The 16,236-nt window shown below is 35.6% G+C and overlaps 1 protein-coding gene across 1 annotated transcript; it reads right to left on the reverse strand.

Annotated features, from left to right (window-relative positions):
* Positions 1–294: 294 nt before the first annotated feature.
* On the reverse strand, positions 295–15,890 carry RAD17 (RAD17 homolog (S. pombe)). Its single transcript, XM_009583160.1, has 15 exons — positions 15,613–15,890; positions 14,348–14,431; positions 13,469–13,625; positions 12,841–12,977; positions 11,646–11,698; positions 11,426–11,551; positions 11,271–11,340; positions 10,515–10,626; positions 7,977–8,174; positions 6,764–6,849; positions 6,052–6,198; positions 5,383–5,529; positions 4,504–4,624; positions 3,118–3,175; positions 295–1,143 (listed from the first exon to the last, which is right to left on the reverse strand). The coding sequence occupies exons 3-15, from the start codon at positions 13,479–13,481 to the stop codon at positions 876–878; spliced, it is 1,536 nt and encodes a 511-aa protein (XP_009581455.1). The 5' UTR covers positions 13,482–13,625; positions 14,348–14,431; positions 15,613–15,890; the 3' UTR covers positions 295–875.
* Between the last annotated feature and the right edge of the window lie 346 nt (positions 15,891–16,236).

Genomic DNA, 16,236 nt, shown 5'->3' on the forward strand with positions numbered 1-16,236 from the left:
AATTTGCATGGACCGATCCCAGTTACAGAGAAACGCTGAAGTATTCAACAGTCTATTCAGACAACCACAACACGCTTCTCACGTGTCAGTTGCCACACACAAGACTGTTCTTTCCCCCAGCACAACTGCAATTTAAGAAGAACTGCACACTACACCATTAGCTTCCTACAGAATACAAAGGACAAGAAGGATTTATGCTTGATTGTTGTATTTTCCCCTCCATAAGTTATGAAAATATCTTTCAAAAAGGAATCCAAAATAATCTGTTGTACAACGTATCTTCAACTTATAAACACATAAAAATCTGTTTCAGAGTACAAAACAGTATTAATACAGTAAGAGTTTTATTTACATTATCAGTATGGGATATCAAACTTTTTACATGTACACTTCAGTCTCTTCCTTCAGAAGGGCCAAGCTTCCAAACAGCAATTTTTTTGAAGGTATGAATTTTAATAAAACCTTCAAATGCTGACAATTTATCAAATGTGTACTCAGGAAACACACTGTACATTTGCAAAGTAAATTAAAATGTGTAAAAAATAAAAATAACTTAAGAGTTTTTAAGACACTGCTTATCTACAGTCTCTTTCAGACTAATTTCAGTCATCATTTCTTATTCTCTTTTTATCAATATAGATTATTTCATGGCTCAGGAGAGGCAGGGAATAGCTTGTAATTTAGTATTCAGCTCAGGTCTGATCCTGCAAAGTTAAAAGGAAGCTGAGGAGAGTTGTCTTGATGCTGACACAGCATGTTCAGACTTGGCCTCCTAGCCTACCAAAGTAGCTAAAGCAGTAAAGACCATACTCTCTTTAGCAAAGGCCTTTGTAGCATATCAATCTATTCAGTCAGTGGTTGATATTTTGTTGTACTCAGTCACTATCATATTCCTCTATTTTTAATTCGTCTTCCTCCATGATTGCTTGAGCTGCAACAGGCTGAGGCTGACTGCAAGGTAGTTCACTTCCACTGCACTGGCTAGAAGAGAGAGGGAATCCATCCGATTCGTTCTCATTCGTTCTGTTTTTCTCCAGCTGTACAGCCGTCCCCATGGCATGCACATCGGCACGGTCCCCCTCAGAGCTAACAAATAAGTCTGGTATCCCAGGATCTTTGTCAGTAAGTGTTTCAAGCTTTAACCTGTAAAATTATCATTGCAACAGTAAGTTACCACAAAAAAACCCATCTCCTGCTCTCTCACACAGAAGCTGCAATAGAGAAGACTGCCCGTGTACCACACAAGTCACCCCTGCTTCACTGATGCTCAACAGCTTTCACGTTTTCTGGCAGTAATACCCGCCTTCAATCACACTTAATTCAAGCTATACACATTCTGTGCTTACATCACCAACTTCAGTATTATGTTTTTACAGATCTGCGCACATCTTCCAGGTGCAGATACTTATGCCCAGAACCCAACACCGTACAGCTGACATGACAGCCTACAGAAGACACGGGAGCTCCTCTCGGGGAAAGGCTGCCCTGCACAGCCTCAAGCCACAGCAACAGCAAAACACCAGAGCACGTTTGTGCTCCGTCACTCTCCCAGTACCCGTTGTTGCTTGGATTTTCTTTCTTATGGTGACAGTGGTTTTGCTTAGCTTTACTCACGCACATGAACTGCTAACAACTAAGTTACTGGCAGAGTAACTTATTAAAATACCTACATTTCTCTATACTTCCTTTCCAAAATAGTGAAAAAATGAAAAAGGATTACCATGTTTTCAGGAGAAAATTACCCCTCAGATAAAACTCTAAATGACACACACACAACTTATTAATGCAGATACAAAACATTTATCAATATTTAAAGGTATGCTGCAGACAAAATTAATGGTATAAGGGAGTCTACAATTAATTTGTAAAGTTACAAACATTTTGTCTTAGACTAGAGAGATTGCAAAGAAATACACTCCTTGGGGACATGTTCCTTTCTTCCTGACTAGCAACCAAAATGGCTTTTAATACAACTGTTGGGGAACAGGGTGGTTCTTGGGTAATACAGCCTTTACCTTGCAGGCCAGTGTTTCATAGTGAAACTCGGTCAGCAATACCACAGTGATAAATAAGAGATGCTTTGTCAGATGCCCTTACAAACTCTCTCTCTTGGTTAAGAGATGAAAGAGTTAGTCTCATTCCAGTTAACTGTCACCTTGATCCTTTATTAGAAAAAGACCATCACAATTAAAACTTCTTTTTATTTCAAAGATATCAAAGTTATAGAAATGTAACTGAGGCTCCACTAGTATAAATGATACCTATGATTCAGAAGGCTCACTAAAATCACAACATAACATTTACAGGTCTTTTCCAGCCTAAATGATTCTATGACTCTATGTCATGCCATGTCACCCCATGAGCGCCACACAACCTGTAAGTAGAGCACTGGAGTCTCACAGTTGAAATAAACAGTATTTTTTCAGCATTTAACATCTAAGACAGAGGAACGTCAGTAGCTAGAGTTTTGTTTAGAATGCATTTTTTTAATAAAAGGTTTACTAAGTAGGTCTGACAGGCAAAAATTCCACAAAATAAAAATCAGTGCTGCTATCCAATTTCAGGGGAAGCACTCTTAAAATATTTTGTAGTTCCATAGATATACAACTGCTTCAAAGGAAGTAAGAATAATTCCCCATCCTACTTTCTTTCTTACACTCTAACATGCATGTGAACACAGAATGTTCTATCAAACTTCCAGATTAAAGTTTTATGTCATGATAAGCAATAGGCAAAGAATGCTATACTCTTTGCATCAATTCAGTTTTATTCTCAAGTAAATGTTTTTGATTGTAAAAAATAATTTTATTCAGATCATGCACTGGAGAAACATAGATATGCCTAGGACAGAGCTGCTATTTGATACAATGGAAAAGAAAGCTACACAAGGATTAAAAGCAAGACTATAGTTAAAATGTTGCTACTAACATTGTAATGATAAATATAGAAAAAGTTTTAACAGGCAAAATATAAAATTATCATGCTGCAAGTAAGGGAAAATGTCACATCATGGATGTACACTGAAGATGTTTCTCTATGAAAGTGTTCTTTTCCTCAACATATTAAGAAAGAAAGAAAGTCTTATTTTCTTTAAGAAAAGACAGAAGTCAAGTTTACCTTCCAAAATGTCTTTTCAGTGGTAGCCTCCCAACGTCTTGGATAAAAGCAATCTGAGCTAAGAACAAAGAACCACCAGTATCACATTGGGTAGATCATAACGCACACACAATTAGACATACTGGAAAATGAATAATTTGTAAATGTAGTCAAGTATTCCTGTATATATTTGCAATATTTTGAATACCAAAACACTGTGCATGCATATATGTAATATTTTTTTCCAAACTGTTTACCACATTACCGTAACATGTTTACGGATTGCCTACACATAAAAAAGAAAAAATCCTGACATTCATCAACTGTGTATTTACGATGTAGAGTTATCATTCCATAGCCTACAAAATTAATTCATCCTGATGTCAAGGCCTCAGTTAAGACATGAAGCCTTTTATTAGAAGTAATTAACATAGCATAAGCGACCCAGCTGTCTAAATGGTAATTTTTGGATTATGTACCATACAAAGTAAATTTTTCCTCATGAACTGTCTGCTATTGGATTACCTCAGGTTACACATTTTTTTAATGCACTGCAAACTTGGATTTTGTTTACTTTATCTGGGAAAGGCTTTTTAAAGCCTTTTAATTCTGTTGATGTTACTGGAAAGGGATCAGTAAGCAATGAAGATCTAGTTAATATTGCCTACTAGGTTTCCAAAAGTCTTCTCACTAAATCCTCTAGTCCATTTAAAAGAAGCCCTAAGCCTAAGAGAACAACTTAATCAGTAAAGTTTGACAAATAATTAATGAATAGGAAATGGGGAGAGCGGTATGAGGTAATAGTTAACTCTTGCAATGGAAAAAAGTTGCCAATACAGTTCTGCAGAATCTGCAGATCTGTGCTAGGACCTGGGCTATCCAGTACATTCTTAAACGTAACCCTGTGAAAAAAGGGGCTGAAGAGGGAGATGAGCAAGTTTGCCGATGCCACCCAGTTAGACAAGCTAGTAACGACATGGGCAGACAGAAAAACTGCAAGGACCTTAAGAGGCTGAGTGAGAGGGCAACATGATGAAATTCAAAAGTATACAGATACCAGAAATCCATCCAGTAAAAAAAAAAGGGAAAAACTATTTCAAATACTCCAACGTGAGGACTCCATCTTACACATTTATACAGCATCACATGAGAGAGATACTTATTTTAATTCTTTCAGTTACGTAAGATTTAAAAATGTTCTTGATGTTGTTTCAAACCTAACAGGACAGCTTTAATTTTGGCTATGTTACTAGAAACATTTTTGGGTATCAGCTATATGCATTTACCATTAGTATTTTTTTTACTGAGGCAAAAGCACAGATAGTATTGACATTTTGGGTTACAAAATTTTTCAGTATGCTTTACTTACAAAAAAGAGTCCAAGATCAAGAGTTACACCCATCTTACCTTGGTTTCTCATTGGATTTGCTAACATAGCAAGATAAGGCAATAGCTCTGTCTGAAGACACTCAGGTGGTAAACAGAAGCTTGAAAAGAGAGATTTTGCAGCAAGGCAGTTTTCTTGATACTGTAAGAGTTGGGGGAAAATGAAACAACTAAAAAAACTGGTAAATCATTATTAATGTAGATATTCGGTACTGTAAAAGACAGACTTCCTTCTTGCCTGCTGGATGACTACACAGAAGCTACTGAAAAACAAGACCAGAAAAAAAGATAAGCAGTTACAGTTAACATATACAGACCATAAAAATGGTAAATTCCTTCATTTTTGCCTTTTGCTGGGCATTAAAATTTCCAGAAAATATGTATCCCTTGATTATAGAATTCCTCACCCATCCAGGCCAATATTTTTTGCCAGATACGGCAAGAGAAGTATTAGTTCAAATGTAAAAAATTGCCACGAGCTTTGGTATCTCACGAACAAGCTATTTCTGATAAACAAATAAAACATAACAGCAGTAGTTTGTTAAACTTACACAACAGTTTAATGTGATTTAAACTGCACAAAAACTTAAACTTACTTTTAGGAATATAGTATTTCAACACTAATTGTGTTTCCATTAACTTAGGATTAAGATTCTCCCAGCAGTGTGCCAACTTGGACATAGGAATCAGACTCTGTCAGAGGCCTCCAATTTATTTTTCCATTAAAGGAATAATACAAATATAACTCTTCAAGCCAGTGCTTTTTAGAAGTAGCTTATATCAAAATAGGATATTTGACAGGTTTAGCACTGTAAGCAAATCTGATCTATACTACTCGTCATACCTTATGAAAAAAAAAAATTAAAAAAAAAATTTAAAAAAAAAAAATCAAGCATTTACCTTTTTATTGATAAAGAACCACTGGGGTTTATGTAAAGGCCGGAACCCCATCCCTCCCTGGTGGTGGGCAAAGGCTCTGGATGTATTCGAATGTATCACCCCTCGGGTAGCCACAGATGCACTGTATTTTTCCATCACAAGGCGTGTCTAAGAGAGAAATCGGGCATTATGTGAAACCAAGGTCTCTGTACAGTGCGTCTCATTTGAACTAAAACACACTCTGTAACTGCAGTGACACAACACGCCCAGAATATGTTTAGATTACTGTGAAACTTTGAAACTTATACTCAAAGCAGCTGAAAGAAAAAGCTAGCTCAGTTACTTCAGGGAAAAAGGATACAGACTCCAACACATTTTTAGCGTAAATATGTTCTACTTAAAAATGCTTTGTAGAGTATTTTACAAACACTATAACCTACTATAATAAAATACTGACGAAAGTTGGACAAAAAGTTGGACCTGCATTTCTTCTATAGTTGATTACTTTAGCATTCATTAACTATTCACTGTCACCTATACTGTAAGTTTGAAGTGATATAGCTTAATTCTTATTGAATTGTAAGAAAATTGCTTTCTACCATTCATAAACACTTAAGAGAAAAATTCAGCAGCTCAAAGAGTTCAGACTATTAAAAAAAAAGTATGTGTGTATAAAAAGATGACACTTACACTCCAATTACTACAAAGGACATCAGCGGTGCTCAGATATTCACTGGCTCTCACTACATCATCTATATCAGAAAAAAAGTCTACATAGTTCTGGTGAAGGTATAAATTAAACATGCTTCCAGACATATGTGATTTTTCCACAATATCCTATTAGGAAAAAAAAAAAGTTCAAGTTTTACACAGTGTATAAGGAAAAGCATCCTATAAAAGTTATGATGCATTTAGATGGTTAGGGAACTGGCACACATGATCTACAAAGTGATGCTTATACACAAAAGGGAGGTTGGTTTGCTCCCAGAGAAGGCTCCCAGAGAAGGTGGGGATGGAGGGGCAGAAGCCATTGCTGTCTTCAACTCTCTTAATGGGTGGTAGCAGGAAGGTGAACTCGGACTCCTCTTGGCAATGCACAGGGAAAGGATGAGAGGTAACAACCACAGGCTGCAGCAATGGGAAGTCCACCTTCCACCACAAGTCCATCAGTGAGGTGAGAGGATTTCTATCCCTGGAGATACTCAAAACTCCACACATCAAGAGCCTGGGACCAGAGGTCCCTTCCAGATTAATTATTCTGTAACTTAGACAGATTGAGTACACATATATTAAGAGCAGTGACAAAACCACTGTGCTTGAGAATTTGCATCAATCACTTACAGTTTGTTTTGGTTTGCTTTTTTCAAACCAAACTGGAATCAAATAGTTATTGCAGATGTACCTCAGGTTGAATAAGCAAGGTGTCTCGACGGTATTCTGATAAGTGATCAGGCAGCTGAGGAAATTCTGATTCTGACATTGGTTTTCCTACAAAGGATTTCACAATTTTTAGTCTTTTAGTATCAGAAATGTTGTTACATTTCTGCACATAATCAAAAGAGCCAGAAGAAAGAGACACACATTTCAGATTAAATATTCACAGTTAGAATAAAAATTAGATTGGAGCAAGAACAGAGATGTATAACTGAATGAACGATAGTTTTCACATATATTGAGCTTCATTTTTAGCAACTGTCAATTCCATCAGCAACTAGATTACACCATTTTCAGTTCCCAGAAAGCTCTTGATGCAGGCATAAGTACTTAATTATATAGTCAATATTATATACTCAACAACAAGTAATTAGTTACATTATACTTCATATAACAAATTTCACCTAATTCTTTTCATATTCCCTCATCGCACTATTTTTCCTCAGTTGATTTTGGAACTGATATTGTGAATTATTCCTGAAATGTGGACAGCCAATGGCATTATGGATCCTGATTTAGCTGAGTGCATATAGTACTAGTTTAGCAAGTATCAAATGCTTACAAATTAGTTTTTAAATGTTAAAAAAAACAGTACTGTAACCACACACAGGGAGCAGACAGGTTCTGTAAATTTAGAGAACCTGAGTGTATAAACAGTAGAACTTTCAGTAGTAGTAAGGTAGAAAGTATTTTGGAGAGGTGGAAAGTGAGACAGGGTATGGCAGAGAAGTGGAAGAGGTTTTCAGGCCAGAAAGGAGACAACACATATGTCTGTTGAAAGAAACAAGAGTTGAGACAAACAGGGAGGAAAAGACAGCAGGGGTCAAACCCATATACACAAATAAGGGAGGCAGTAGCTATGAGGCTGCAGGGCTGTTCTGCTTTTGTACAAAGCAACAGATCTAGCTTTGTGTGCATGACAGCACGTGGACCTAATGCAACTAGAGTGACGTAATTTTATTACAGACGTGTAGTACATCTTAATGACACATTTATTTACCTAATAGATACAGACAGCTGCAATCTCAATTACGACAAACTTTTATTACTGTTTTTATACTGTTATTAATGACCAAACATGCAAATTAGAGCTCACCCTAAGCCTTACTTTAGCAAATCTAGCTATTAGCAGCTGACATACTTTGCCCATTGAAAGGAAGAGTAAGTCAAAGTTTTCTTACTTTTGCAGTAAATTATTTTCCCCAGAGCATGGAAAAGAAAGATGGAAGCATCTTTGCCACCAATAGCTTGTATCTCCTGATCTTCTGAAATATCAGATTTACTTTTCTTTCTTACTTTAGATTCTGCTGCTGCTGCTTCACATTTTAGCGTGGAGCTCCTTTTCTTCCTTGACCAAAACTCTTTCTCCAATGAGCAGTCTATCAATAAAAGCAAAAATACAATCAGGATAAAGTACATGAATCCAAAAACGTTTTCTATTATATTACTACTGCTAATGTTCTAAACAAACAAATAATAATAAAAAAAAGAACTGAAAAGGTTATATAAATAGGGGCACTAAAAGAAAACTCATTCATTAGGAAGACAACGCAGTCACCTGAACTAGCATGCTTCCTTCCACTTCTGTCCCTTAAGCCACAACTAAGGTGCCAAGTACTTTTATGAATAATAAGTATCTGTCTTTAAAAAAAGCTTGCTTATTTGTTCTAGTTCTGATGCGTCCCCAACTTGCCTTTCTTAAAAGCTGCTTCTTTATAAAAGTGCGAATATATGTAAATTATATTTCAGTTACATTCTGCTCATTTATCAATTTATCTTCTATTTGCATTATCTGTATAATACCTTCACTGAAATATACAGCAGCAAAGAAAACATTTCATTTAGGTGATTCTTCCTACAGCTTACTAATTTCCACAATGTTTTGAGCTCCAAGGAATAAAACCCTTCTTCTACTCTAATTTAAAACTCAAAAATTTTCACCCACAATTTGATTTAGTGGCAGGTGAATGTTCCTTACGGAGCTAAGAGAACTTATCCTTTAAGTATTTATCTTTCTTTTCTCTCAAAATTACCATGGATCCATTTCACCCATTAATACTACTACAAAATTAATGTATCACTTGTGTTTACACATATACACAAGTGAAGAAAGAAATTATATATATGTAAAAACTAATACTGCATTCTCAGGAGATCAGCAAGGAGGTGAGGTGTCTCCAAAATTTACAAAATATCACTGGCTGCCAATCACTTACCTAACTGAAATGCCTGAACAACTGAAAAATTTCTATTCAACATAAAGGCAGCTCTTCTCAATGTGTTACAGAAAATGCAAGAAGAGAATGTTCAGTGTGGTATGACGGGAGTACATGATTCTGAGATGTCATGTAGAGAAGCTGTCAAGCTTTTGTTTCTCTCAAGTTCTCTTCATAACTCTCTCACGTTTTTACATTTCCAAGGTAATTTATTAAAAATTACACAAACTGGTCATTTTAAGACCATTTAGATTTTCTACAGTATGTAGAAACTACTTAGTATCCAGCAGTGAGCTACTGCAAACTTTTCTCAGGTAACCTACTATTTATTAACTTAATAGGGTTATCATCAAAATGGTTTTACTGAGAGGAGTTTTATATTTTTCTGATTAACACAGAACAATACAAACTTAGTATACTAGAAGACAACATCAGGAGAATTTATTTTCCATGTTTCCAAGTTAAACCTAGAAATGTGACTCTCCCTCAGGTAATTTAACAGACACAGCTAAGTTAATTTCAATATACTCTAAAACTCAAACTACAACACTCCCTCTCACAACAAGGGCTTGAAACTACATTTAATCCTGTATTCCATGAGCACATTTTCTATTTCCAAGGTGGATGGGAGAGAAAATGAGTAAAAGCAACAAGATCATTGCTAGCTTTACAACATACAGCAGAACACAACTGTTGAATTCACTTCCTTACTTCTAGGTTGAATATAAATGCTGGCACCATCTAATGGTTCTTAGAACTACACATGCCAGTGTACTGCTTTTAAAAATCATAGATTATGCAACTCAGAAACATTGGTTTCTTAACAATTATTGACTTCAAATGCTTGTAAAAGACATGACAGTCTTTCTTTTGATGTTGAAGCGTTTAAAATAACCCCAAACTAAATCTGATTTGAGCATTGTCCAACCAAGTACTTTGAAGACTACTAAAACTCTGAACTTCAAAATTATTCTGTAATACACCCAATAACTTCACAGTAGGTCACGCCACTTCACAGCTTTTCAATTTACCAACAGCTGTAGGAACTCCAAAGCAAAATCAATCATTACAGAAATGCTGTATACAAAGTCAATGGGCTATTTCAGAAATGCTTTGAGGGTAGAGAAAAGGACATGGAGAAGTATAAAGAACCAAGCAACAAAAATATCCCTTTCAAATTAAGGTTGCATCATAAAAGCTTTTATCAGGAAAAACACACCAATAGCAAAGATATCAAGAAGAAAAGAGGGCATTTCATTAAATTACAGTAACACATACATAGCAGATGTTACTCGGTTTTAAGACTACATATAACAGTCATGAAATGGAACATTTTCAGCTTAAAACAAACAAACAAACTTTGTGCCTTTTAGTCCTGCTCCACAGCAGCATGTCAAAAATGTATTGCACAGCTTACCTAGCTGTGCTTCAACAGTGAATAGAATACCTTTACAGGAGAAACAGTCAAAATGTCATTCGCTTAACAAAATCATAGATATTTACCTTTCATAGAAGAAAACTGAAGACTGTTTATTGCACTTCTTATATCACCTGAACAACCTCTGCAAAGCAACTCCAGAGATGTTCTATCAAGAGCATAATTCTTTTCTCTGTTCTACAACGAAAAGCAACATTTAAAGTAATAAGAAAAAGCAGGAAGAGGAGTATTTGAATATTATTCTGGCTGTGGGGACCCACCTCTGATACACACCATAAACAGACTACATGAGCACCCACCACGTGCTCAAACTGTGTAATAACTGCTAACTTTAAAACATTTAATCCCTTTAATCACATTGCCACATTCTATATAGCAATATTAAAGAGAATAATGCACATAATTCTTTCCAAGGTGTCACTCAGTATTAGACTTGCTTGTAATCAAAACAGTTCAGGAATAATACAGGATTTAGCTTTGTGACGTCTTCTGGCCTTGCTGGATACAATGAAAATTACTTCTATTCCTATTATTTGTTTCATATATATAGTTTCTGTAAAAGGCAGAAGAATTTTCAGAAGTAACTTTGAAGACTTAGAACAAGGATCAAGTGGAACTAATCTTAAAAACAAGACATCTTTCCAGTTTGTTCCTTGTGTTCTGTTGGGGGGCGACTGGTGGAGTTTTTTGGGGGGTATGGGGGTCTGCTATCAAAGATCAAGAAAATACAGTAACAAATATAAATAACATATTTCAGATATAAAAGTCTGAAATCTTTTGGTCCTGGCATTGCACAGAAGTTATCAGTTTTGACAACTTACCATACTAGCTTCTGCTGCAGCTATTCGATTAAGAACTTTCATCATATTTGTTGGTGCAACAGGCTTGAAACTGTTGAATTTCATTTAAAAAAAATTGATTAGTTTCTGACTTCTCACTTATTTCAATCAAGTTTTAATGAGATAAAAGATCTTACCTAATATTGGATATACACAACTCCTCTAGAATTTCCGTTGGGAATAGTAACCTCTGGTTGCTGTCTCCACTGAAGTTATCTGAGGTTATAAATATAAGGGGACATCTACTTGTACGAACAAATTTCCTAAATTGAAAAATAAGCAAGTATAACAAGAATCAAACTCCAGTTTAACTGCAAGTGGCTAAAGCTAATAATTAAAAACTTATTTGCAACTGACCTGAGAATTTCATGTAGACTGCTAGGGTCTCGATAGAATTGGTTAGGTATGTCCTATTCAAAACAAATGAACTGCTGTCATTACATTCAGATGTATATATGCTCTCCCACAGACTGACTGTTATGGCACACTATGTTGCTACACATTTTTTCTTCCTAGTTAGCTTGCTTTCAACTAAATTTGAATGTGGCTAACAGTGAAGATAACCAGGGGGAAGAAAAACGAAAGAAAAAAAAAAAAAAACACAAGGCATAGCATTTCTTTCTTTTATTATGAAAAAAAAATTATCTAAAAAGAAACATTTTCTTTCTGTCCTTGTTTCCTAAGAAACAGCCTTGGGTGATTACACTGGCTACTAGACAGAGTTTTACTCAGAGGATAAACATTCAAGGTAGCAGTTCCACTGAGGAAGAGGGCAGCATTTACTATTTGAGATATGAGAGGACTACACAAGGAAGTGACTTCAGGAAGAGAAGTCACAGAAAACTATGCTTCCTAAATCCTGCAGTACATCACATTACTCAGCTAGAATTTTTATCTCATCTATTATTTTTCTTGAAAGTTCACAGACAACTTGACTATCATAACTTATAAAATTCCTCTGTCAGAAAAAATGAAAAGCTCAGAAAGAAAATGCTATTGAAACACCCTACTGAATAAGTAAAAATACAGTCTTCTCCTGTACTTCCCGTTATGGCTTACAAACCCTCGGAGTTCACATCTTTGCCCTAAATAACTTCCCCCGCATAAGACCAGGGAATGCTAAATTTCAAATGCTTTCTGATTGTATTAATTCTCACGTATCTTCTACACTCTCCAGCATCCTTAAGTAACAAGAATAGTGGGGTTTTTTTCCCTCTTCCTGTTTATACACATATATATTTCTAGAAAGCTAATAATATAGAAACATGGGTATGACTTTTCAATATTGTTTGGATCTACATTTTGATACTCTGTTACTTACTTCTGTACACAAACTAGTCTCCAATTTCTGCCTGACTATTAGCTTATATAGTTTAACTACAGGTAGAACTTGGTTCTAGCCTGCTGTAGAGACTCAAAAAGTAACAAAGAACTCATCTGCTGTAAAGCAGACTAACTTTTGGCAACACCAATCCACTAGCTGAAGCTAGTTAGTATGTCAATATTATAATAAAAGGTACTGTTTTCAAAGATTTCACAAGTTTTCACTTACTTCAATAAGAATAAGCTTTTTATCATTTTCTGAGGACTCCCCAAGCATCTGAAGTTTGTTATACTTATTTGCTCTTAATAGAAAATCTTGAAAGAGAGCTGCTTGGGCCTGACTCGGAAACGTATGAAAATTTGAGTCTGAAAAAGAAAACTAATTAAAAATATGTATTCTATATTATACCAAGTAGAATATAAATACCCACAAGAACTAATATCCACCCATGCTATTTTCTGACAGTAGCCATTGAACACCAGCAGCCAAGCCCTTTGGCAAACACATTACAACTACAAGAGAATTTTTAAAAGGTAGCATTCAGCTGAGGACCCAAACCAAGAGAGACTTACCTATTTTTATTTAATTGGCTCAAATGATATCCAGGCTATTACATAGCTCTCTATACTGATTTCAATTGCAAATTATTTTGGCGTAAACACTGTAAAAAAACTAAATCCCTTTTCGCATAAAAGCAAAAGAAAGATTCTTATTAAACACTAAGGATCTGACTTATATGGATGTGGATCTGACTTCATATGTGACAGAGACATAAAAGAATAAAAAATACAGAATACAAAAATCACAAAAGTGACTGGAAGGAAAAAAAAAGAAAAGAAAAAATCAAAACACTTACCGTGGCCAAACATATTTCTTAAGTCTTCTTTTGTAAAGTCTAAAGATATCGGATTGGTCCATTCTTGCACCTGAACGCCAAGATCTTTTGCTAATATTTGTACAGTTGCAGTCTTTCCACAACCAGGAGGACCAGTTAGCAGCAAAACAGAGCCATCCTGTCACAGGAAAAAAAAAAAAAGAAAAGAAAAAAAAAATCCCAAACATGATAAAGACAGACTGAAAGTTGGCTGAAGATGAATATTGGTTGAATTTCTTCTATAGCTTCTCTGGTGATGATTCTCTTTTCCCAATAAAATCTGAGTTAAATATTTTGTGTTATTAATTTACCTGATGAGTATTCAGACAGAAAGAGTTAGACCAGAAGTCTGAAAGCCTTGCTCTCAGTTTTTAATGCATCTGTTCAGTTAACTGCACACCATGTAGACTACCAACATAACACATACTGAACTGAAGAATCAGGTCTGAAAAAACACTAGGTAAGACTGGTAAATGATGCATAAGAATACCTCTTACCAATCAAGAGGTTAAAAACATCCTATTACATCAAGTCAGTGCAACTGGAAATTTGCCAAGATACTTAAAATTAATCTGTGGGAGATAAAATGCACTTACAGGCATTATTTCACACTGAAGAGGTATGAACTGACTAGATGCTAAAAAATAGTATTTCTGAGCAAAACCAGAATCCACCTCTTAGCAGCATAAGCCCCAAACAAATGCACAAGCTCTAATCTATGTTCTTAACAGATTTCTTATAATGCAATAGATATATAGTCATTACCTATAAGTTAAGGTTTTTCTCTGAAATGAAAATAAAATTGAATCCTGCTCATTTGCATTGTTTTGTATCTTTAGCTGCTAATTTTAGCAAGATTACCTGCTTTGGCTGCCTCTGAAATATGCGCGTTTTTAACCAGGTTTCAACTTCTTCAATTTTCTTCTTTTGCACAGCAAGGTCATTCTAAAACAAGATTAAAATATACAAAATGCATATATACACGTCTTGGTTTCTAAGACTGTAATGATGAGATTCAAGAACAGACTATATGCTGACTAAAACATTAACAGACATGTACATGTATATCCCAGTTACATATGTTTATGCTATGTAGAAGTAAGTGCAACAGTTAAGAATAATCATGTCAGCCCGTTTCCTCAAACAACCAATTTTCCATTGCTTGCAGTTGGGAAATAATTAATTATTTATTAATTATTTGGCGTAAACACTGTAAAAAAACTAAATCCCTTTTCGCATAAAAGCAAAAGAAAGATTCTTATTAAACACTAACAACATTACAATCTTGCCTGTTTGCATCAGTAAGCTGACAGCTATTGCTGGTATTTTTTTAAGCTCTACTGATTCTAATACTACATAGATTTTTGGAACTTCTGCAAATCTCATGCAGCTTACTTGCCTTCTAGCCTTGTAACTCAATTCCTCTCCAGAGATGAGCTATTGAATATTTAAATATACAAGTACTACACTAACATACTTACATCAACAAGCTAGGAGACAGTTAACACATGCTGATACCTTTGAAACACAGTGAAAAAGCTGTTCCACGAGCAGAACCAGTGAAGACAAGTTTACTACATATTTGCGTCCTTTCTCCTTGAACCCCTAAGGTACCACAGTACCCACCACCCACAAAGCCATGCCTAAGACGCATTAAGCAAGCAACAGAAAGCGCAAACTGCAATTAGTGAAGTACTCTGAACATGCTAACAGACCAGCTAACTGCTGTCCAGTTATGCAAGATAATTTCTGTTATCTTTCCCATAAAGCTACCACTAACTCAGTTCTCTCTCTGTTCTTTAGCTGTGTTTTTTTCCTAGTGCTTGGAGCTGTCAGATCTGGCTGAAATTCAGTAACAGGTTCAAAAGTTTAGGAGTGAATGGACAGGAAACAACAGCTCATCAGTAGCTTTCTTTCCTCAGGAAGCCTGGGGAAAAAATGTATCTCCTAGAGATAAATAGCTCACTAAATCTTAACTACTGACAGTAAACAAATCAAACTAGTACTTCACTGCCCTAATAAAATAGGATATACTCAGAACCTGACCAATACAGATTATGAACAGAAGCACAACATGCTACACTATAACGTTACTACTATATTAGCACTTAGAATAACTCTCACACCTGAGTTTCAGGTTTGTATCTATCTACCCATGGCTCATCTTGAGATTGGCTCCAGTTTTGTCTGGATTTGTTACAAGGCAGATCTACTGACGACGACTTTGCTCTTTTTCTGGGCAGAACTTTGGTTTTGCTACTTTCTGGCACAGAAGACAGGTCTTTCTTCTTCTGCTGCCGGTTTCTTCCAGAGTTGCCTTCTCGTGGCTTCACAGGAACTGCACTAGAAGAAATACTTGTGTTTCCAAAGAAGTCATCAAATGAACTCGTCAACCAATCTGTTACCTGTTAAAATACAAACATTTTGCTATTAATGTAGCACTCTCCTCCCCTTAACTGGGTACAGTTGTCTCTAGAACATTGGAAGTTTTGTTCATCTCGTAGATGTAAAGAACTTCATGAGCATTGAAAGGCATACTACTAGTTAGCAAGAAACACGGGCACTTATGCTTTTTGAACGTGTCAATTACACGCTTCTTCAGTATTAAAAAAAGCTACACCTTACATATTGTGATAAAGTATTTTGCAGCAAATTGGCAAATCAGAACAAGGTGAAAATTCTACAAACACACACTGAAACCAAAGAAGTAAAATTAAAACAGAGATAAGAATGAAAAAGTAGCATAAGCT

Source organism: Fulmarus glacialis, unplaced genomic scaffold, assembly GCF_000690835.1.
Source record: "Fulmarus glacialis isolate BGI_N327 unplaced genomic scaffold, ASM69083v1 scaffold14420, whole genome shotgun sequence".
Classification (NCBI taxonomy): Eukaryota; Metazoa; Chordata; class Aves; order Procellariiformes; family Procellariidae; genus Fulmarus; species Fulmarus glacialis.

What these genes read in the sequence shown, in the direction of transcription:
- RAD17 (XM_009583160.1), bottom strand. An exon ending in AAAAGCTTATTCTTATTGAA is followed by an intron (nt 11,699 to 12,840) that starts GTAAGTGAAAAC and finishes TGTTTTGAATAG; the next exon opens with GACATACCTAACCAATTCTA. An exon ending in CCTTGCTTATTCAACCTGAG is followed by an intron (nt 6,199 to 6,763) that starts GTACATCTGCAA and finishes TTTTCCTAATAG; the next exon opens with GATATTGTGGAAAAATCACA.